General features: G+C 35.0%; 2 protein-coding genes across 2 annotated transcripts; one reads left to right on the forward strand and one right to left on the reverse strand.

The window, feature by feature from the left end:
* The first annotated feature begins 3,723 nt into the window (after window positions 1-3,723).
* On the forward strand, window positions 3,724-21,449 carry LOC113693541 (putative disease resistance protein RGA1). Its single transcript, XM_027212081.1, has 6 exons — window positions 3,724-4,027; window positions 8,838-9,520; window positions 9,612-9,851; window positions 10,016-10,307; window positions 10,667-10,744; window positions 21,118-21,449. Exons 1-6 carry the CDS (start codon window positions 3,724-3,726, stop codon window positions 21,447-21,449), a joined length of 1,929 nt encoding a protein of 642 aa, XP_027067882.1.
* LOC113694315 (putative disease resistance protein At3g14460) lies at window positions 20,957-23,669 on the reverse strand. The gene is made up of 2 exons (XM_027213231.2): window positions 23,458-23,669; window positions 20,957-23,129 (listed from the first exon to the last, which is right to left on the reverse strand). The coding sequence occupies exons 1-2, from the start codon at window positions 23,488-23,490 to the stop codon at window positions 21,729-21,731; spliced, it is 1,434 nt and encodes a 477-aa protein (XP_027069032.1). The 5' UTR covers window positions 23,491-23,669; the 3' UTR covers window positions 20,957-21,728.
* Window positions 23,670-24,141: the final 472 nt, after the last annotated feature.

Consider the following 24,141-nt stretch of genomic DNA (forward strand, 5'->3'; position numbering starts at 1 on the left):
CTTGGGGTACGCTCCAGGGGAAGGTGGGGCTATCACATAGGGATTGCTAATCCAAGAATGTAATTTACAACTATTGAAGAACACTATTTTCAACTCTTTTAGGAGAAAGTATGGTTTGAGACATTTTAATATCTCCTCTTCAACTTGAAATCCATCTTCATGAGTATCACACCAGCGAAACTCTTATTTGTCAATGTATCTTTTGTTGCTAAATATAGGTTGCATGGCCTCATCCGCATTCACCACATTTTGCAGACTTGATATGTAGAATGAACCACTAAGGTAAACTAGAAATTCCAACTCTCCTATATAGCAACCATCATCCTATCCAACTAGGAATCCGCTCAAAGTTTGTAAGGTAGTTAGGCATCCCAAACCTACAAGCATACGCGTGAATTGCTGAAGGACGTCAAGATCAAGATGGCACAAACTAGCCTAATGCCTTGTGTTTTAGGGTAATTGACAAAGTTCCATGCAACCCTTTAATTTTAGGGTTTCCGACAAATGAAGGGAATCAATTTGCTTAATGACTTTATAGGAGTCTCTAAAACAATAACACAGAGATTCGATATGTCCAATTGAACAACGTAGATGAGTTATATTTAGTTGATGCAAGTGCAAGGTTCTCAAATGCTTGAGATGGCAGAAGAGGTTGGAACGTAAATAAATAGGAGTACGAGCATGGTACTGAGAATGTAACATGTGAGAATGCAATATGAAAGTAGTCAAAACTGTGGAACTTTTCAAAACCTCTGAAGTAACTAATTCAAAATCCTCATGCATGGGAGATTGATATAGATGTTTGATGTTCTTCTTCTCCACATGGTACTACTCTCGAGTTCATTCATCACCAAGTAATATTCTACCACTAGGGGCTTTTCTGCCACTAGCCCCACCTCACACAGGCAGTTGACAACCATATTCTTATTTAGGCTATACCTTCTCAAACTATGGCAATCAATTGTGCACGGTAGTATTAAATCAACCACCACATGGAATAAAAAACAGCCCTTGATCATTTCTCCATCTAAGGCTCAAAAATTCCTTGAGAAACCCACAATAGAATTATTCCATCCTTGTCGAATCTACAATTAGCCCGACCCAAAGAACAAAACAAAGTGTAACATTAAAAGGAATATTTGAGGCTTTTTCTCGAATGCAAGGCTACCACTTTAGATGCTAATCCACCTAAGCTTTCATCTATTTTCTATGATTCACTTATCTTCCTCCTGCTCTCATGATTTTCAAACATATTAGTTGTTTGCTATACCTAGAATCGCATTTACCAAGTTCCACAGAAAGGAAAAGGAATCAGTTGTCATAGCTTTAAAAATTCCCATTTCTCCGCCTAATTTATCTTGCACCCTTGATGAATTTATTTATTTATTTATTTTTGGTTAAGTTCCACTTGGAGTGCAATTTGTTTCGTTACTGTCCAGGAAAAAAATTTCTTGTTCCAATGTTGTAAACTAAAAGTTGTTAGGAAGATTGATGTAGCGATAGAAGATTTGCAACTAGATCTCTCCTCACAACTAGATCTGGTTGTGAGGGAGGAGAGGGGTAGGCAAGAGAGGGAGGGAAGATGGGGAAGAAGGTGAAAGAAGGAGGAAGGGGAAAGAGAAAGTGGATAAGGAAGAGGAGAGAGAAAAGAAGAGAGTTACGGCGGGTGGTAGAGGAGGAAGAAGAAAGAAGATGGAGGTGTAGTAGTGGTGACTGTGTGGCAGTGGAGGAAGAAGAAGGAAATGAAAGAAAAGGAAAAAAGAAAAGGAAAGGAAAATAAAAGAAAAAGAAAAAAATGATGGAGTTAGAAAGGAAGAAAAAGAAAAGAAATTTTTTTTTTTGAATAAAAAGAGGGAAAAGGTAAGAAAAATAAAGTATAAACTAAATTATAATATTGTTAGTAAAAATGTATGACTAGTTATATGTGAGGTCAGAAATCACATTTCCACTTTAATTAAAACCTAGTTATGTAAGGGATTTTCAAAGAATAAAGGGACTTTGTGTCTTTAAACGATACCGTAAGGGGGTGCTGTGTATTTTACCCTATGATTAACCTTAAAGAAAAAGGAGAAATGAAGAAGTTTTTTAGATTTTTTTCCTTCAATTTGTCATTCTTAGTATTGAGCAAATTATTATTTTTTTTTTGAAAATTTGGTTTTCATTTTGGCTAACTTAAATGGTTAATAAATTGTATTCTAGTCAAACTGTAAGATCTCTTTCATAGGTTTTTTTAAAATTTTAAATTCAAGACCTCTTATTTATAATATTTCCCATCTTACCACCTAATCCTAAGGATGGCAATGGGCACGACCACCCGTCCCACGGGGGGCTAATGGGGCGGGGGTTGCGGCGGGGGCAAGGGGAATTCCCCTCCTCTCAACTTAGAAATGGGGCCGAGGGGTGGGGAAGTGTACCCCCACCCTGCCACCTACTTTAAAAAAATAAATATAATATATATATATGTATGTATATAATTATAATAATATATAATTTAATTAGTTACAAACTTATGATAATGATATTATTAGTTATATGTATTATATAATAGATATTAGTATATGTAATATAATTGATATTATCAATTATACTAATAATTATATATATATATACTAATACAAATTATTAATTGGTTATACTAAATTTACTAATGCATTTATACTAAATCCCTAATTACACTTAATATAATAACATTTTTTTCTCAAAAAAAAAAAAACACAAGCACAATAATGAATTAGCGATTCTATTTGTGCCAAAAGTGAAAACTTGACTACTTTAGTTGTATTTATTTCATCATGTTGGATTGTATTCAAATAACTTTTGTTTGATTGTTTTTATAAGTTTTAATTGTGAAATTATAATGAATAATAATTTGATGATGTGGTGATATTTTAATACTTGATTATTTACTAAAATTTAATTATAATAAAATTATATAACAAATTTTTATTAGCCCCACGTGGGCACCTGCGGAGGAAGCGGGGCGGGAGGAGCAGGGGACGGGAGATGGGGCGGGGGACGGGGGAGGGGTCCCCGGCCCCAACCCCGCCCCGTTACCCTCCTTACCTAATCCGACCCTCTTCCAATCTCTTTTGTAGTTTTGACAAATCTCAGTGGAGATTTTTTTTAGTAGAAGGCGTTTTTGTCATTTCATTACTTCTGCTAGTTGGGTTTCATTGCTATCACTCATATAGATAAATTTAATTTGATCAAATCACATGGTTGATTTAGTAATTTGATCCAATTTCAAGGAAAAAGTGTTAATCAATTGAGATTTTGTTTGTTTTTGTTTTAGTAGAAGACATTTTTGTCATTTCATTGCCTCTGCCAGTTGGTTTGCAATCCCAACACTCACAGAAGGTAAATTTACTTTAATCAACTCACATGATTCATAATTATTTGTCGGGGTGGTGGGAGGGAGACTGTTATTAGTCCACAAAGAAAGATAGAAGATTTTATATTTGGATATCAAATTTTTTCAAAATAATATTTCTTTTGTATTATAAACACATTTTTCAATCCACCTTTTTATATTTTCAATAATTTTTTTTATCTTACATACATCATATCACAAAAAATATAATAATAATTATTTTAAATAATATTTCAAATAATGCTTTATCCAAATAATTAATTAATAAGTGGACCAAGACCAGAAAATGAAGTCTACACCTTAAAAGGAGTCTTTTAAGGAGCAACACAGACCTAGCAGTCTTTGCCAGAGCCATGGAAGATGCACTTAGATCTGGCTTTTCATCAACGGGCTTTCAAGTTCTATTCAAAAAAATATGTAACCTTGCTGCTGAAGAAATAAAGCTGATTTTAGGGGTTAATGATGGGTTCAGAAAATTTCAAAGAATTCTCCTGAGAATGCAAGCCTTGCTTGATTATGTGGATGATGGTCGCGTGATATTCCCCAACAAGAAATGCAAAGAGGCTTGGAAGATGTGGCTTGTAGATCTCAACATACTTTGCTATGATGCAGAGGATATAGTTGATAAGCTTTCTTTCCAACTTCCCAACTTCAATGGTATTTGACCAAATAAGTCCAGAGCAGGTACGTGAGCTCTTCAAGTCACCACTGAATATCATAAAGGTGCCAAATGATATCGATGCCATGAATGCAAATTAGGAAAAATAGAGGTCGAAATGAATAACCTCTTCATAGATGAAATGGATAGTAAGTTTGGGGGCTTTAATGTACTCCAAAGGACTAATTACACTGGTCACACAAGCATCATCCATTCCAGTTCATTAGTAGATAAACTCTGAGGCCCCGCAAATTAGGTTCTGTAAGGCCCGAAAACAACCCTTTTCTAGGCGACCACATAATGGAGCAGTTGATAAGAAAGCACAAGTGCTTGTGAGTAGAAGAGATAAATAATTTAAAGATCATAAACGTAAGAATATAAGTAAATAAAAAGGAAAGAATTGCAAACCAATTAACTACCCAACTCCTCTTGAGCTTGTAGATTGATTCAAACAAGCTATTTCAAGTTGATGAATTACAATCACTCTTGTGTACAAAGGAAGGATCACTTCCTCCTCGCCCCAAGCCGCACTTGGTCAAGCAAGAAAGTTTTACTATCACTCGGATAACCCTCACAGAGCTACACTCATGAAGTATTCACTCACAAATGAAAAGCTTACAATGAACCTTACACCACTAAGACTACAAATCTTCTTTGAAGAGTATTTTCTCACTAAAATCTCTCTAGATTTTTGTATCTTCAGTGTGCCAAAGTTATTTGAAATATCTGACCAACCACTATTTATATAGAGCCAAGAAAGTGCCTCATAAATGCTTCCAATGGATAGAAAGTAGCTGAACAGTCAACTATCTGTTGGCAGTGTCGGACGTCCGATAGCCCTGTTTTATGCGTCCGACAGCAGGCAGAGAGTTTAAGAGATTTTCTTCAATTCTTTCGGACGTCCGGTAGGCTGGTTTTCTACGTCCGAAGGTATGATGTAAAACTGGAAATTTTTCTTCAATTCCTTAGGACGTACGGTAGGCTGGTTTTCTGCGTCCGAAGATACTCAATGGTTGTCGGACGTCCGATGCAGTCTTTTTGAGCGTCCGACAGTTTTCAGCAACCTTTGTCTTCTTTCAATTGCACTTGTTCATGGAATCAAATAATTTCATAACTAAAAGTATATCTTGAAGAGATATTAGTATCATCCATTTGTTTTATAAACATCAAAAGATAGGGATCAAGATCAACAGGTTCTTATCTTTTATCTTATTTTTCTTCCTTGCCTTAAATTTGTAGTTGCTCTGATGATTGAGGTGTGTTCTTAACCCCATTACTTTATTTACCTTGATATTTAATTTGATACATGTTAAATTTTATAGTGCATGATACTAGTGTGATCGACTAATGAGGTGTGTGCGATAAATTTGGAGAATTGGAGGGAGTTTTGCGTAAAAGGAATTATATGACAAGAAATGTCAAGAGTTAATTAGAGGGGCATTAGATATGTTACTGATTAGAGACAAATAGAGAGGCAAAAAGATAGATAATACATCTTTCCTTGACATTTGTCAATTAGCCAACCAAGCTTGATCAACCAAGTTTGACCAAGACCATGCTTTTTTCTTCTTATCTTAACCAAACCTTTTTGTTTTCATCATTTTCTTCTTCTTGAACACATCATGGATGAAATTTTGAGAGAGGAAAGGGAAAGAAAACACAAAACAAATTCAGCCTTAATCTCTTGCTTAAATCATGAAAAATCCAACGAAAATCCTAATCTACTTCGATCAATCTTGAGGTAAGATTGGAGAGAAACTTTTGGTGAAGTTTTAGAAGAAGAAAATCTTTCATCCCTCTTGATTTGCTTGTCATCTTTGGGTTTGGAGGTAAAGAGTTGAATTTGGCTAGAAACCATAGTTTTCTTTTCTTATCTTTGATTTTATTTGAGATTTGATGTTATAGAAGCTAAAGAAAGCATGTTTGTGGGAATTTCATAGCTTTGCTAGGGTTTATATGTATATGTTATTATGATGGGTTTCTTGTTGAAATTTTTGGCTTATATGTATTTATTGTTATGTTGGTGATGAAATCTTATGGATTTATTAGGTAGGTTTGGTTGACAAATTAGGAAATTAATTGGAGGAATGTTTGAAAATTCATTGGAGAAAATTCTGCTTGTTGGCAGAAATTTAGGGCTGAAATTGCAGCCTTGATTTCTAAATTTTTATGATGATTTTAAGCTCAATTTTGCTCAAAATACTCTATAATATGTTAAGCTATAAGTATGTGTTAGATTTGAACAAAAATCATGAGTTTTAAGTGGTAAGAACACCATTTTTTTCACTGTTTTCATGGCTGGAATTCTGCTCAAAACTGACCGAGAGAGAGTGACTTTATATAGTTTTGTTCTTGGTTTTGTGTGATGAACTTGGCATATTACTGCCCTAAACACATAATTAGACAGTTACCCTAGTATGAGTAGTGAATTGGTTATAATTTTGTGTAGAAAAGTCAGAATTACGTTTCGTTTATTGCATTTGAAACTATATTTAGAGTGCTTTCTACCGTGAAAATTTCGAAATTTTTCTCAATTCCTATAAATATCTATGATTTTTCAAAGTTGACTGAATTTTCACACTTGCTCTGTTTTTCTACCGGATGAAGCAGCAACCTGAGACTGAAATTTGACTAATTTGTGGATAGAATCTTAAAATGAGAAATTGTAATCCTTTGAGCTTTTTTTCTAACGGTACAAAGTTTATAAATTTTGGACTTCAGAGGCTTGAGATATGATTTTTCAAATAGCATTGCGCAAAATTGGAGAAAATTCTATTCTTCAAAAGTTGTTAGTGCTTTCATTTCCAACTTCAAGTTGAAGTTGTAGAACCATTTTGAGCTTGATTTTATGATTAGAGTTGAGATAACTTGGTTGGTTTGGAAGTGTTTTCCTTTGAATATGGTAGTTTGGAATAGTGGATCTCATGGCACTTTACATACTTGATTTTAACACTTGAAAGTGAGGCCAGAAGTGCTCCTGAAGCAAACACTTAAGCTTGTTGCCGTGGTGAGTGTTTCAACTGCATGTTTCGTGCTCATTGCTGCTAGAAATTGCTAGGCACTTGATTTGTCATCTCATAAGCAAGTGTGTACTTTATCGCACTTGAACTAGTTCGACTAAACTTTTGATTTCTTATTCATGCATGTACCAGCAAATTTGATTTACAAGTAACCTGTATTTGGATTTGAAATACTTAAAATGCTTGAAAACATAATATGTTGAGCTTACTTGTGACTTGATCCTGTCTAGGCGAGTGTGCTTTTATGTACACTCAATCTCTGTGAACTTGAATTACTTGATCTTGCATGTATATGTGAGTGCGAATGTAGGCCAGTTGTATTTCTCTTATAGCGGTTATACATGCATGACTTGTAAGCTGGTTGTATTTTCTTACAGCGGTTGAACTGGGCCCTTAGACCCTTATCCGTCGTTAGGCCTCTTGCTTGAGACCAGCCTTAGAGCGGTCAAGTAAGTTGGGCAACCTTGGGTAAAGGAAGAATTTCCTAATACTGTTTACTCTGACCGGAACTCTAATCTGCACTGTGAAATCTCTGATACGGAGCGTTAAGTAAGATGGCTCCAATCAATAACTGCATGAGTGTTGACTAACAACCAATGATTCCACTCGTAAATTCTTGAATACTTGGGGTTTTAAACTATATCATGAATACTTGATTCTTGAATACCTGGGGCTATAAGCTCAACCCCATGGCTAGTTGGTCAAATTGAACCGGTAAAGGGTTTGGTCGAGGAGATTGACGAATCATGGGTACTTTTGCTGTTCGGACCTAGTAGGGGGATGATCGGTGGACGGAGATTGACGTTTAGTGGTGATGTACGGATATTATAATTTCCTGGTTGACGGAGAGTCAAAGAATCTCGAATAAGCAGCTGTGGAACCTGCTCCTGAGAGTAGCCTATATTTTTTTGACATAAATGTGTTCTTTATCGTATATTAATGCATGATCTATCTGGTTACCGGATTACTAAACCACATGTCACGGTCTGCTTGAGTATGACTTGTTTTCCAATATCCTATGAATACTATCATGCATGCGAGTTTACTTGCCTGTTTTTTTGGAATCTCACTGGGTTTTTAACTCATTCTATAAATTTGTTTTCCTTACAGGGATGAGAACATGAGAGGTTGAATTGGGAAGGCATAGACTTTATCTAAGTTTTGTTAGTTGTTTGCGTAGCACTCCTTAGAATTTCTAGCTTGCTCATATGGTTTTGATTTTGTAAATTCAACTCCGTGACTATATTTATAGATTGTACGGGCATTTGAGATCCATAACTGTACACATTGGAGGTTGTATTTGTTATCGCCTTTATTATTGATGTTATTGTTCTAAAATTTCGTAGCGCGTGACCGAGTCATAACCAGAGCTGAGCAGGTAGTCCACCAAACCCTTGGGTATGCCCTAGGGGAGCATGATGTTGTCACATAAACAACTAATTGTGGGTAGAAATGATGAAAAAAGGCATATTCTTGGTATGATTGATTTTGTTGTTCACATAAACAAACCATCGTCTGGTCACAGAAACGAACGTGTACTAGTTATTCCAATCACAAGTATGGTAGGGATTGGCAAAACTACGCTTTGCCTAGCTGTTTACAATAGTGAAGAAGTACAATTCTCATTAAAAATTTGGGTTTCCCTGCCTGTAGAATTTGATGCAATTGCCATTACAAAAAAGATTCTTGAATCTGCTACTAATAAAGAGTGCAAATTGTCAACTTTGGATTCTATTTGGAGAAAACTTCAAAAATGTGTTTCAACATAAAAAGTTTCTATTGGTGTTAGATAACTTTTGGAATGAAAAACATGAAGATTGGGAAATTTTAAGTCTACATTTTAGATATGGAGAACCAGGAAGTAGAGGTATTGTCACCACTAGAAGCACTTTAGCTTTATCAATTGTTTGCACTGGCCTTGAATATAATCTTCAACATTTGTTTGATGAGGATTGTTGGGAAGTTATGAAGCAAATGGCTTTTCTAGAATTGAACATCCAGGTACCTGAGAAATTGGAACAAATAGGCAAGGAAATAGCCAAAAAATGTAAAGGGTTGCCATTGGCAGCCAAAACTCTTGGGAGTTTCTTGCATTCTAAATGTGATGAGAAGGACTGGTACTCAATTTTGGAGAGTGCATTCTGGGACTTGGAACAAGATAAAAATGGCATCATTCCGTTTCTTGCCCTCAGCTATTATCATCTCCTTGCACATTTAAAAAAATATTTTGCTTATTGTTCCATCTTCCTTCAAAACCATGAGTTTGAAGTGGATGACTTGATCTTGCTATGGATAGTAGAGGGATTTGTAGAGCCTAATGGTGGAAGAAGACTAGAAGACATTGGTAAAGATTACTTCAAGGATCTGTTGTGGAGGTCCCTCTTTCAATGTTTGTTTGACAATCCTAATTCTCCCGAGATATGCAAAATGCATGATCTTATTCATGGCATGGCACAGTCAGTTTCTTCAAATGTATGCTACCGGATGGAAATTGAAAGTATGAATTGGTATCCCTCCTATGGAAACATTCTTCATTTGTCTCTAAGCCATGACAAAAGTACAGTTCTTTGAGCACCCAGAGTTTCTTGCATATCATAGTTTACGAACCTTTATATTCTTTTGCAAAAGTGGGGTTGGATTGCAAGAACTTAATGATGGCCCATTACTAAAATTTAGGTCATTAAGAGTACTGGACTTGAGAAAGACTGGTCATAAAAAGGTATCAATGTCAGTTGATCACTTGAAGCATTTGCGCTACATGAACCTTTCTGAAATAAAATTTAGCGACTACCAGGGGGAATTTGTAAGCTTTTGGCCTCACAAACACTTAAACTAATAAATTGTGATGAACTTCGTGAGTTGCCCCCAGGCTTGAAGAACTTAATCAACCTTAGGCATCTTGATCTAAATATGTGGGGCAAGCTAGATGTTATGCCATCAAACTTGGGAAGGTTAACCAATCTACAGACTCTCCGTGTATTTAAGGTTGGAAAAGATGAAGGATGTAGCATTCAGGAGTTAGGGAATATGAGGTTTCTCAGAGGATCTCTTTGTATCACGAATCTTAATTTTGTAGCAAATGAAACACAAGCAAAGGAGGCAAACTTGAAAGAGAAGCCATGCCTTGACAAACTTGAGTTAGAATGGAGCAAAGATATTGCTAATAGCAATCATCAAGCTGAAGTTCTTGAAGGCCTTGAACCTGATATGAATCTAAAGGAGCTAGTCATTACGAACTACTCAGGCAACAGGTTTCCTGGTTGGTTAAGTTTACCACAACTCATGCTTACTAGTATTCAGTTGTAGGGTTGTAGTTCTTGCTCCATTCTTCCAGCCCTTGGGCAACTTCCATTAGTGAAATTACTTGACATTGAAGGTATGTCTTCTTTGGTTCAAGTTGGCCAAACATTTTGTGCATCGAATGCTACCATAAGATTTCCTTATTTGGCATCCTTAAAATTTCATAATATGCCTTCATGGACTGGTTTAGAAAACAATGACATGCCTCGCCTCTGTTTGCTCGCTTTTGAAGATTGCCCTGAACTAACTGAGTTACCACCATCACTTGACAACCATGATTCCTTGCAATTAACAATTACATGATGCCCTGGGCTTCAGGGATGGGTAGACAAGCTCACCGATGCTTTCAGATCTTGAACAGTGTTCTCATAGCACTTTATCCAGGGGCTGATGAAGGTAATGTTTTCTTGAGTTTGGCTACGCTATATTGTTTTCCCTTTATCAGGAAAAAATAGAATAAAATCAAAACAACCAGCTGTTATGGATTTGACAATACAGAGAATCTTATGTTTAAGTGAGGGATGCAAAGTGTTAGAAATTTTTCAAAATTTGTATGATGTACATACATGTAATTAATGTATATTCATTCATGTTTTTGATATGATACATTTTAGAACATTCACTATACTATACATGTATCAAAAACATGAATGAATATACATTAATTACATGTATGTACATCATACAAATTTTGAAAAATTTTTAATAATCCCCTGCCATTTTCAAAATTTAGAAAATGAATTTGTAAAAGGTCACTGAATAATCTGACACTTATATGCATAAATAATGGTGTCTTTCGATTGAACTACTATTTTAGTGAAGGTTCTTTGAAATCAATCCTATAAGATGGTAGACAAGCTTTGAACCACTTGGACATTAGACCAACCTCATAAAAACATCACACACTGAGCAATGCACAACCATAAATTCTTCAACGATGCATTTTATGGCCTTGTATCACTATCCTTTCATGAATGTTACAAAGTAAAGTCCTTAACTTTGTGGTTTGCCGAAAACCAACATTCATATAGGCGACATCTTAGTGCCCCCGCCATAGATAGCACTTTTAAGATTCGTTAAGAGTCCAATAACTCACTCTTACATTTGCACTGGCGAGAATAACAAGCACTATTCTACATTGGGATGTCTAAACTTCACATAGTGCACCAACCACTAGAATGGTGTACTTTCACTCATTGAATTCAAGACTAAACGTTGTATCTAGCGTTGCATTGAGGTTCCACCATTAGTGATTAAGAATTTTGGATTTTAAATCCATCCCCCTTGATATCCTTAACACAAATTCCTTGATATTCCTTTTGTCAAAGGATCACTCAAATTTTCATTGGATCTCACAAAATCAATTGATATGACTCCATTTATGATCAAATCTTTGACATAACTATGTCTTAAACCGATATGTCTTGACTTACCATTGTACACTTGACTATATGTTTTAGCAAGTGTAGCTGCACTAGCACAATGGATTGAGATAGGTGACAAAGGCATTGGCCACAACAGTATATTATAAAGTAAATTATGTAGCCATTCAATTTCTTTACACGCCGAAGCAAGTGCTACAAATTCTGCTGCCATTGTTGAATCAATGATACAAGTTTGTTTCTTAGAACCCCAAGAAATTGCACCTTCACCAAGCATAAAGATCCAACCACTTGTCGACGAATGATCATCTTTATTAGTAATCCAACTAGCATTTGAAAATCCTTTTAAAACTGAAGGATAACCGATATAACATATACCATAGTCCTTAGTGACCTTTAAATACTGTAAAATTTTGGTTACACCCTGCCAATGTAACCTACTAGGGTTGCTTGTATATCTGCTCAACATACCAACTGCATATGCAATATCAGGTCTAGTACAAGTTATTGCATACATTAAACACTCTATAATCTTGGCATATTCCAATTGAGATTTTGGATCCCCTTCATTTTTCACAAAGTTTATTTTGGGATCCAATGGTGTTGAGGCTGGAATACAATCACTTTGATTGAACTTATTAAGAATCTTTTCAATATAATGCGATTGAGACAACATTATATTGTTATCGTTTTTTAAGATTCTTATACCAAAAATGACATCTGTCTCACCATGTCTTTCATGTCAAATTTGATTGAAAGTAAAGTTTGTGTGACTTTAAGTTGCTCCAAGTCAGTCCTAAAAATTAACACGTCATCAACATATAAACAAATTATGACACTTTTGCCATCGTTAAACTTGCTATAAATGCATTTATCAGATTCATTTATTTTGAATCCATTAGCAAGAATAACTTGATCAAATTTCTGATGCCATTGATTCGGTGTTTGCTTTAGTCCATATAAAAACTTTATAAGTTTACACACCTTATGCTCTTGACCAGGTATCACAAACCCTTCAAATTGTTCCATATATATTTCTTCATCCAAATCACCATTCAAGAATGCTGTTTTAACATCCATTTGGTGAATGACTAGATTTTGGATAGAAGCTATAGCAAGTAGTACTCTAATTGTAGCAATTCTAACTACAGGAGAATATGTGTCAAAATAATCCACACCATACTTTTGTGTAAACCCTTTGGCAACCAATCTGGTCTTGAACTTATCAATAGTTCCATCGATCTTCATTTTCTTCTTGAAGATCCACTTACAACCAATTGATTTTGAACCAGGTGGTAAGTCTACTAATTTTCAGGTTTTATTACCCATGATTGAATCCATCTCATTATTAATAGCTTCCTTCCAAAAAGGAGCATCTTGTGAGTTCATTGTTTCTTCATAGGTCTTGAGATCAGCCTCAGTATTGAAGTAATATGAAATTTGGTTGCACACTGTATCTCTAGTTCCTTCAACTAGATACATTTTAAAGTCCGAACCGAAATCTTTTGACTTTCTAACTTTTTTGCTCCTTCTCAATTCAATGGTTTCATTTTCACCATCTTTTTGTCAATTCACTTGATTTTGGAATAATATCTTTTATAGAGGTGAACCTATTCTATTCAAAAATAGCATCCTTAAATTCAATTATAGTATTAACCGAAATTGAATCATTAGGTTTAATTACCATGAACCTATATGTTTTACTATTTTGTGTATATCCTAAGAATATACACTCCACACTTCTTTCTCCCAATTTTCTTTTTTAGGTTCTAGGAGTTTTACAATAGCCCTACAACTCCAAACTTTCAAATAGTTTAGGTTGGGCTTGCTTTTATTCCAAAATGCATAAGATGTTATAGAACTCTTTTTATTAGGAACTCTATTTAGGATATGACAAGCCGTTAACAAGGTTTCATCCCAAAATCCTTGACTTAGTCCAAATTTTGACAAAAGTGCATTAACCATTTATGTCAACACACGATTTTTCCTTTTGACTACACCATTTTGATATGGTGTATAAAAAACAGTCACCTCATATTTTATCCCAATAGACTCAAAATAGGTAATATTATAATACTCTCCATCTCTATCTGTTCTTAGACATTTGATAAAGGTTTTACAATGAAGTTTAACTTCTGATTTGCATGTCTTGAATTTTTGCATTGCTTCACCTTTTGAGTGTAACAAGAAAATATGACAATATCTAGTATAATCATCAATAAAAGTCACAAAGTATTTTTTTTACCATCCAAAGTAGGAGTACCATGCAGATCACATACATCATTATGAATAAAATTCAAGATTTTATATGATCTTTCAATTTTAGGAAATGAATTTCTTGTGATTTTCGTTAGCATGCATGTTTTGCATTTTCCTTCAATCTTATCACAATATGGCAGTAAATCAAGTCTCATCATTTCATACATTCTTTTGTAATTAACATGGCCAATCCCATTATGCCACAATTCAAAAGAAGACTAAACCAAATACGTAAAAACAATATCAATTTTATTATTTCTAATAGTAAATACATTCAATTTAAACATCTCATTGCAATGATAACCCTTGACTACAAACATACCACCTTTAGATAAAATAAATTTGTCAGCCTCAAACACAAGTTTAAAGCCAAATTTATTTAACAGACTAGCCGACACTAAGTTCTTCCTAACTTCCGATACATAAAACACATTCAAGATTACAATATTGCCGGAAGTAAATTTTAATTCTACTTCTCCAATGCCTTGAACCAGAATTGTAACAGAATTTTTCATGTAAACAACGGTGCTTTCATCCACCAGTTTCATGGACTTGAAGAACATTTTATTGTTGCACACGTGTCGTATAGCTCCAAAATCAACTTACCAAGCAAAATCATCTTCAATCATATTGATCTTAGATATCATTGCCACAAGATTTTTGCTTGTGTTTTGGGAAGACTCTTGTTTTTTTTTTCTTATTTTGAAGAATCTTGCATTTGGACTTGTAATGTCCCTCTTTCTTGCAATAGAAGCATTGTCGCTTCTTCCTTTTCTTGGACTGGTTCTTGAGTTGTTGGCCATTCTTATTTCCTTGAGACTTTTCAGTTTGTCTCTTTTCAATCACATGCACTTTTGAAGTAGAATCTTTGTTCTCTTCAAGAATTTGAGTATCCTTCTTTTCTTGCATGCGAATTTTCTCTTCTACTCGAAGAGATTTAGAAGAATCTCAAGAGAGATATCCTCTTTTCTATGTTTGAGGTCTCTCATGAAATCTTTCCAAGAAGGTGGTAACTTATCTGTTATAGAGCAAACAATAATGGCTTCATCCATATGCAGATTGTGTTATGTGAAGTGATTATGAAACTTTTCAATTTCACTAACCTGCTCCATAACAGACTTACTATCTACCATTTTATAGTTATTAAAAGATGAGACAAGAAACTTCTTACTTGTAGCATCTTCTTGCATGTACTTAGACTCCAAACGATCCCAAAGTTCCTTGGCGGTAATAATTGAATGCTAGATATCAAACAGGCTGTCACTCAGGGTATTGTGGATGTGACCATTGCATATTTCATTGCCGTTCTCCTATTTCTGACTTTTTCGGATGTTTTCAAGAGTTTCTTCCTCGGAATTGATGATCAATGGTTTTGGTGTGGTCAAAACATAGACCACTTGGAATGCAGTGAGAAGGAAACGAACATGTTTTTGCCAACGAATGAAATTTCGTCCATCAAACCTCTCAAGCTTGACATTGTTGGATGCCAACTCTTTCAGGGTACCAGCCATTGTAGAGTACAAAATAAAGCCTAAAGATTGTTGAAAATATTGCAACGAATTGGCAAATATTGTGACAAGAATTGGCTTTAAATCGTGATAGAATATTAATTTTCTTTAGGCTTTATTTGTCCGATATAACGTGCAATAACCTTGGACAGATATCCTTTAGGATAAAATGAAGTTTGTTTGTCTTAAACTCTTGTACAAAGTAAAACAAACCCTTTTGAACTAAGGAGTGCTTTTGAGAGAATACACATTAGCAGGAAAGTGATTTTCTGTAGCAAATCACTCTCTACTTGACCTCTTTATAAAGGAAAGATTGTTTAAGAAACAAAGAATTCATTAAATACTTGTATGAATATATTCATGTATGTAGGAATCCTTGAATGAAAGAATAGATTCATGTTTTGATTTTAGGATCATAAGATGCATGAATTAAAGTGCTTGAATTTGTACACAATACTTTGAATCTATTCATACAAGTATTTAATGAATTCTTTTGTTTGTTAAACAATCTTTCCTATATAAAAAAGTTAAGTAGAGAGTGATTTGCTGCAGAAAATCACTTTCCTACTACTGTGTATTTTCTCAAGAGCATTCCTTAGTTCAAAAGGGTTTGTTTTACTTTATGCAAGAGTTTAAGACAAACAAATTTCATCTTATCCTAAAAGATATTTGTCCAAGGTTATTGTACGTTATACCGGATAAATAAAACCTAAAGGAAAGTGATATTGTATCACGATTTGAAGCCAATCCTTGTCACAATATTTGCCAGTTCATTGCAATATTCCCGACACAAAGTCTCAACAACAACTTGTAATTTGCCATTACTTATTATGTTGGTATGCTTACAAGTACTTTCCCATCCGCTTGAAAGTAAACTTGTATGTTTGATTTCTTTTATTGGGGTGTCATTGCGTAGATTATGATGAGGTTTTCACTTGGTTGTTAAAGTATTTGGACCATGAGAATCTATGGACTACGGCCTTTATTTACTCAAGCCAAATTACATGACTGAGCATTTTAGGATATGCATACTGTGTTTCGTCTTTTTATTGCACTGGAATCATTGCATGATGCATAATTTAATGCATGGAGACTTCATTTAGAAATAGTTCTCAGGCTGGAAACTTTCTTATTTTAGTAAAGCAAGTTATATTATCATATTAAATGTTTGTTTAGTTTTGATAGACTATCAGATATTATGAGTCCATGTTTTATCAGTATTTTATTATGCTGTTTCAGAAGTCATTTTTTTCGGATAAATAACTTGTGGATCATTTAAGTTTTTCAAGTTGACGAGCAGGGGCGGAGGGAAGGGGGGGGGGCCAGGGGGGGCAACCGCCCCCCCTCCAATTGTTAAAAAAAAAATTTCTAAGTAAAAAAATTTTTATTATATTGTTTTGCCCCCCCCAAATATTGATAAAAATTTTCACTTTGCCCCCCCTCCAATTGTTATAAAAAAATTTCTAAGTAAAAAAAATTTTTCTTATATTGTTTTGCCCCCCCAAAATATTGATTAAAATTTTCACTTTGCCCCCTCCTAAGGGCCCAAATAATAATGTTTGAAAGTTATTTGGATTTTGTCCAAATAACAGAGATTCGCCCCCCCTAATTGCAATTCCTAGCTCCGCCACTGTTGACGAGTATCAAGTGATTAGGTACCTTTTGAAACTGGAAAAATAAGACGAGACGAACTGAACCATTAATACAAAATTTCATTTGGGTAAAGAGGATTAGATGATTCTGTTCTTTATAAACCAGTTCTCATTGGACTATATTCCGGCTAAGCTTGCATACCATGATATCTCATCTGCATTAGCTCATTCCATTGTAAAATTCCTAACATATTTGAGCATGCTTGTATAAAATTTGAATTTCCATTCATTTGACATGTATGTATGGTGTATTTTCAGAAGATACTTGTATGCTTGCATTTTAAGCAACTTCCTGTGGTTTGACCCCATTCCTTGTAACATTTCAGATAGCTGGAGTTGAGGGTTGAAGATCGTGATCTAGTAGTTTCTTGCATGAATGACTCGCGAGCCTAGATTTGATGCCCAACTGAATTGCTGTTTATGTTAATCAGCATCATCTGTACTAGAATTTGTTAATTTCGAATTCTCTACTTCTGCCCCTCGTACTTTTCTGATATTGTTTGGCATGTTGGCAAAAGCCTTGTGGATCACTTTACTATCTCGTTTTTCTTCTATTTTTCTCTCTTTTTTAATGTAAATTTGCCAGAATACCAAAACTTTATCAGGTCATGGTGTTTGTCAATTAATTCAGAACTCTTCTGAGGGAACAGATGAATTTGGGTTGAGATATGACAGTTTCCAGAATAGGTCTTGCGGTTGTTAGTTAGATGACCGTTTTGAATAATCAAGTTCATTTTTCAACTCTGTCATCCTGTGTGAAGCTAATGCTACTGAGCTTCAGATACCATGCTAATTTGAGCCCCTGGTAGAGCTATTTTGCTTCTCCAGACAGCAGAATGTAGTGCTTTCCTTAATTATAGACTCCAATTTCACTTCTAACCACTTGGAACGCAATCTGGATATAGCTCTGTATACCACCATGTAATGAATTAAACATATTTTGTGGTATGCATTACTCAGAGCAAGAGACACAGCGTGGAATCGGGTAGCTTTACCAGCCAACTATAACGGTTTTGCAAGAAAGCTGTTGAATTCTGCTTACAGGTAACTTCTTTTTATTGATAGATTTTTGTACCTGAAACAAAATTAAGCACAAGACATCTGGTAGCAATACTAGGATAGTTACGTGGCAGGCTTTCCAATCCCTGAATACCCATGCTGAGGCCAAAGCTTAGACAAGCTACATTGTTGAATTAGACGTCAAACTCACATAAATCTAGTATTCACTGTTGGGATTGGAGTACTTTTACGACTATATATATTGCTTAATGCTCTGTTAAACAGAAAATAACACAATTAGTTCATGAAAATACGACCACGAGTTGATGGTTACTTGCATCTGAACGACAAGCATAATGCAATTGCAAACCACCGATGCCTTCAGAAGAGCTATCAATAGAAACTGCAATCTATTAGCATTTTATACATCAAATAACCCCTTTGCTTGGGTGAATTACATCTTGCAGATATCAATCAGGTCAACTCAACTGGTTTGTTTTGTATTTTTTACCCAAGAGAGGTTCAAATTCAACTAGTATGTTTCATACATTTTGCTAAAGCGTTGTTCAAATTTTGTTATTAGCCTCCCCTCAATGGTACTGTAAAATTGCTATAAACCTGTAATGGGACCAGTGGACTGCATCTTCCTTTAAATCATAAATGTTTCTGTACCAAAACTTAAATAAGAAAATGATATCATCCAGTATATAATCCTCCTAATACAATTACCCCCACATATAAACGAAAATACTTGCACAGCTTAAAGATTAAGACCAAGAACGAGGGAAATTAATACAGAGACAAGACTGAGAGCACTGTTAGCTACAATATTTTCATGCTGATTGCATGTTCAGCAAAAGTAGTCAAATCTTTTTCACACATTACTTGGTCATGCTTCAATACTAGTTCAACTGTGTTACTCCAAAAAAAAAGGAATAAAAATTACTTTAACTACATCCTATTCAAGGTATTCAAGACATTATCTAATGATAATTACAGTATTATTTAAGGTAACTTAATTGATAGTATATGGATGCATTTATCAGAAAACAGAGTTCCAAAGCTTAATATTAACTCCTCCATTTTGCCTCTGATTAGAGGTGACTTTCTTTCCCATAACGTATGAAGCCATATGCAGTATATTCAATGTCAACTAAGACCTGGGGACAAATAATTCTTTCAAATAATATTCTACTTGTATTACAAACACGTTTTCCAATTAATTTTTTTCTTTTTAACTACCATTTTATGTCACATATATCACATTATAAAATGTATTACAGTGATTATTTAAAATAATATGTGAAATAATCTCCTATCCAAACACACTTAATGTTATCTTTGACCCTTGAAATAAACATTTTTTGGGTACTGAATGCTTATTGTTTGTAGGCATTCTGTGTAATCCTACTTTATTTTCCACCAAGTGAAGCATCTAAAAGAAGTCAATGCAGTGTGAAGAACTTGTGATTAGTCCATCCTGTTAATAATAGTAGTATACTTTGGGTTTGTTCTAGTTTGAGTGTACTAATGAAAGTGCAAGTCCAAAAAGATATCGGAGGTCCTGGATTTAGAGCTATAGTTTGGCCGTTTTTTGGTTACTTATATAAGCTTTTATCAGGCATTCAACATTAACATATTTGGGTACCATGAGGAAATGGAGAGTTCTAGCGAAAAAGTTTTTACAAATACCTAAACATTTAGGTCGTGCTTGGTTCTCCATCAAAATTGGAATTGCATGACATAATATACTATACGTTTCTATAATGACAAGATTCTGATTCCGGTCCAATCCTAATTCTTTAGAGCACCTAACAAAATTCTACAATGTAATGGTTCCTTCTCAGAAAACTAACTTCCCTATGAGCATACCACCTTTGATCCAAAAGCAGACAGGTTTGCTAATAATTCAAAGCTTTCTCTAGGAATTTATTGGAGACACATCTGCTCAGTGTTTATTTTCCTTTGTTTAAATAAGAGATGTATCACATCAAGAACAAAAGAAATTCAATTAGGAACGGCAAAATCGTTTCCACATGAAGCCACAAAAATTCTATCTCAAAGGAAAATTCTGATGCTCGATAGCACATATAACGTTTCAGTAGATCCCTTGTGGTTTTTTTCTTATTTTTTAACGAACTAGTAATTGTGATTGCACACAAGTAAGACCCAGAAGACAAAACCAGCCTAGCTAATTCAGTTGCTCGCACAAGCATCAACTAGAAGGGTTAAAAACATAAATGAGTATCAAAGGAAATAATCATCACTGACAGAGCTTTTAGATCATTTCCACATTCCACTCTGGTCTACATGCTGCAGTGCAAACCAATTTTATTTTGGATGTACAACAAATCCAAGCCATCAACATATTCAATGGTCTGTGTTTTTTTACATCCAAATCCTAGACAAGCCAAATTCGTTAAATTTTGCAATCATACTCTCTCTCCCTCTTTAAGAGAACTTAATGCAAACTTTATGCTTCATCCAGAAGAATGTCAGCTAGAGTAAGAGGGCTTACACCATATAAGTGAGTTCATTATTCACTTTGTTATTTGCTCTACTAATTAATATCAGCTAAGTGGATATTTGCATCATAAAGTTGCTGAATATTGTCATATAATAAAAGGCAGAAAAAGGAAAGAAAAAAAAAGAATATTGCACTGAGATGGAAAAAAGTACTTTTTGTTATTGGTCCTAGCCGTTTCTCAGTTCTTATAACTTGAAGGTTTGTTTTGGTGAAATATATGAAACAGTTTCTTGGTGAATTCAAAATTGGCTCAAGTATACTAAATGACTGAAAAGGAGAAATTAACAAAAAACTCAATTAAACAGAACTAGAAGAGAGATAAAACTAGCGAGTCTTTAATGATACAATAAGAGCACAAGCAACAAGTTCTTACCTCGTAGCACTAATCTAGCCTATTAAGTCTTCAGTATCTGCTCTGTGGGGATATCTCTTCATAATCTAGAAAAAACTGAAGAAACATGTGCTATCTTAGACCAATCCCGGCCATTCGGATACCCGCACTGTTCTATAATTCTTGGGCAGTCTTTGACGATTATTGTTTCAACTGAAGCTGGAATTCCATCATCTGGTAAAGACTGCAACTCTGAACATGCAATAATCTCCAAGTGTTTGAGGGAATGCAGGAGTGAAAGAGATGGAAGAGATATAAGTTTGGGGCACTGCTTGAATCTGCACTCAAGAAGATTTGGGAAGTCACCATTCTCCATACCATCCCACACCTCTAGGTTCAAGAAGGTATCAAGTTCTAACTTCTCTAATTTTGGGAATGCATAAAGCTTTTGAACCCCATTTTTTCGATGGAATACCTGATCTATAACTCTTACCTCATTCATTTCATATATCTCAAGAAATTTTAGAGATGGCAACATGCCAAGTGATGGCAATAAAGAACAATTTCTAGGCTTGAAAAGAGTGATTTTGACTATTTGGGCAAAAGATGGATCACTTATCCATGATGGTAATTTAGATCCATTGAAGAAGAATATCTCTAACTCCTTTAGGCCGAAATGAGGCTGCAGATGTTCTAATATCTGCTCTTCGACTTGCACGCTATCAGAGTGACAAAGTAGACCATTGCAACTGTAATTTAGTGATGTGTTTCTTGTTACTCAGGTTAGCTTGCTCGGCCTTGTCAGGACTTGAGATATTTTCCAGCCTTGAAATGCACAACGATCCTCTGAGGTTAACTAGATTCTTTAGCTCTCCTATATAACAACCATCTTTCTTTCCAACAAGGAATCCACTCAAGGTTTGTAGGCTTGTCAAACTTCCTAAACCAATAGGCATAGATTTCAATTGTCTAATAATGTCAAGATCAAGATGGCACAATCTAACCAAATGCCTTGTGTTTTTGGGTAATCGACAAAGCTGCAAGCAACCCTTCAATTTCAATGTTTGCAACAAATAAAGGGAATCAACTGTTTCAGGCAAGTACTTGATAGACGTCTCTGATACATCCAAATAATGCAAATATTCAAGATCCCCAACAGAGCTAGGTAGTTCAGTTATGTCTAGTTGATGTAAATCTAAAGTCCTCAATCGTTTTAGATGAAGGAAGAGGTCATGTGAGACATGATTAAAACCAGTAGCACACTCACAATGTAGCATGAGAGTTTGCATACCCGTAAAACTTTTGAGAACTTCTACAGTGTGTAAATCAAAGTTCTCACAGCAGAGAGACAGATGCTTGATCGTGCTTGGAATGCTAACCAACCCTACCTCATCTGCGAGCATGAAATCTTCCATTGGCAGCTGCTCTTCACCCTCAAACAAATTACTATCAAGCATATTTTCATTAACTGCGAACAATTGACCATATAGGTTATCAAATCTTACAGGCACAAACAAATTGTCTTCCACCATCGAATCAAAAATAGTACTACCAACAATCTCCATTATTTCCTCATTTTCTGGCTCAAAAATTCCTTGCGCAACCGACAACTGAACCATGGAATCTTTATCAAATTCAAAATTGGCTCCAAACAAACGGCTAAACAAGATACAACTCATTTTGGGAGACCTTTCATGGTCTGTAATAGAATTCAAAGCGACCTTAGACATAGATTGATCTAATGCTGAGCTTTCTGTCATTTCCAGAAGGTTAATGATTGTAGTGCTCTCTGTATAGCTTTTGCAAGATTGTGAGGCTACATCAGACACAGATTGATCTGCCCTTGAGAGTTCTTCCACTTTTGGTTTGTCAGGAATTCTTTTCTTTGAATACATCGAGCTTTTGCTAGATTGCGAGGCTACATCAGACACAGGTTGATCTGCCCTTGAGGGTTCTTCCACTTTTGGTTCACAATTCTTAAAATGCTTCAAGTTAATTTCCAGTATCTTCTTTATTATCATCTCCTTGACAGTTTTCTTCCCAATCTTCTCCCCCATTACCTCAGTTACATGTTTCCTTATCAGAGGGATAACCGTCCTTGGTGGGGAAGGTTCAAGACTCTCCTGCAAAGCCAAATAAAAGTTATTACGTTTCATGTGTAAAAGAATTCAAATTTCCAGCTAGTGCATGGCTTCAATAGATTCAAAGCTAAATGGGATTTGCAAAAAAATGTCCATTTCGCTGTAACTCTTCTTTTTTTAGGATTTGAAAAATTGAGAGGCCACTCGTATGATTACCCGGGTTAAATGGCTCAAGATTAAATTAAGAGAGTGATATCTCTACAAATTTCGCCCAAAAAACTGACATAAACACGTTCTTGCAGTGACAGTGGACCTCAATTATATTTTATGTTGACCAGAAAAAAGGTTAAATTTTCTAGATCAAAAGTACCTTTAAGAAAACTTGGATTTGCAGCGTCCTCATCTTTCGGCCCTTTGCCTTTCATTTCATGATGCAACTTATGACGTCGGGGCATCATGGACCGGTTGAACGGCGGAGCGGAGGATCAGAATTGGAAGTAAGAGAAGGATAAGTGTTAGGTATGAAAAGGACAAGATCCGGAAGAAAATGTAGGAAGGTGAAGTGTGAAATGACGTGGTGCAAGGATGATTGTACTATAAAAGGATAATTTTAAAAACCTTCGTTGAGTTATCTAATAGTTTCATTTAGTACCTTAAAATTTTCAAAATATCACTTACCTTCTCTATTTTTAAATTTTTATAACATCTTTGACACAATCCAAGTTATGTGAGTAAAATATTCAATTTGAGAAAGAAAAAAATAATTTTTTTCAACAATGCCCTTTTATTGCCTTACTGTTTTTGTTTTTAATTGTAAGTATACTAATCAAATGTTAAAAATAAAGACAAAAAACATGAAAATGTACTTTTTTTTAAAGGGACAACGTGACACCTCCACTTTTCCCAAGGGCGAACCCAAGGGTATCGACGGGATGCCTGCCTAGGTCGCGCCAGGATTCGAAATTTCAAAACAATAAAACTAGATAAACCACAAACGTGCTATTCACAATATATCCAATTCCAAAGAGTTCTATTTATCCCTAAAAGTAGCTAT

Source organism: Coffea arabica, chromosome 6c, assembly GCF_036785885.1.
Source record: "Coffea arabica cultivar ET-39 chromosome 6c, Coffea Arabica ET-39 HiFi, whole genome shotgun sequence".
NCBI lineage: Eukaryota > Viridiplantae > Streptophyta > Magnoliopsida > Gentianales > Rubiaceae > Coffea > Coffea arabica.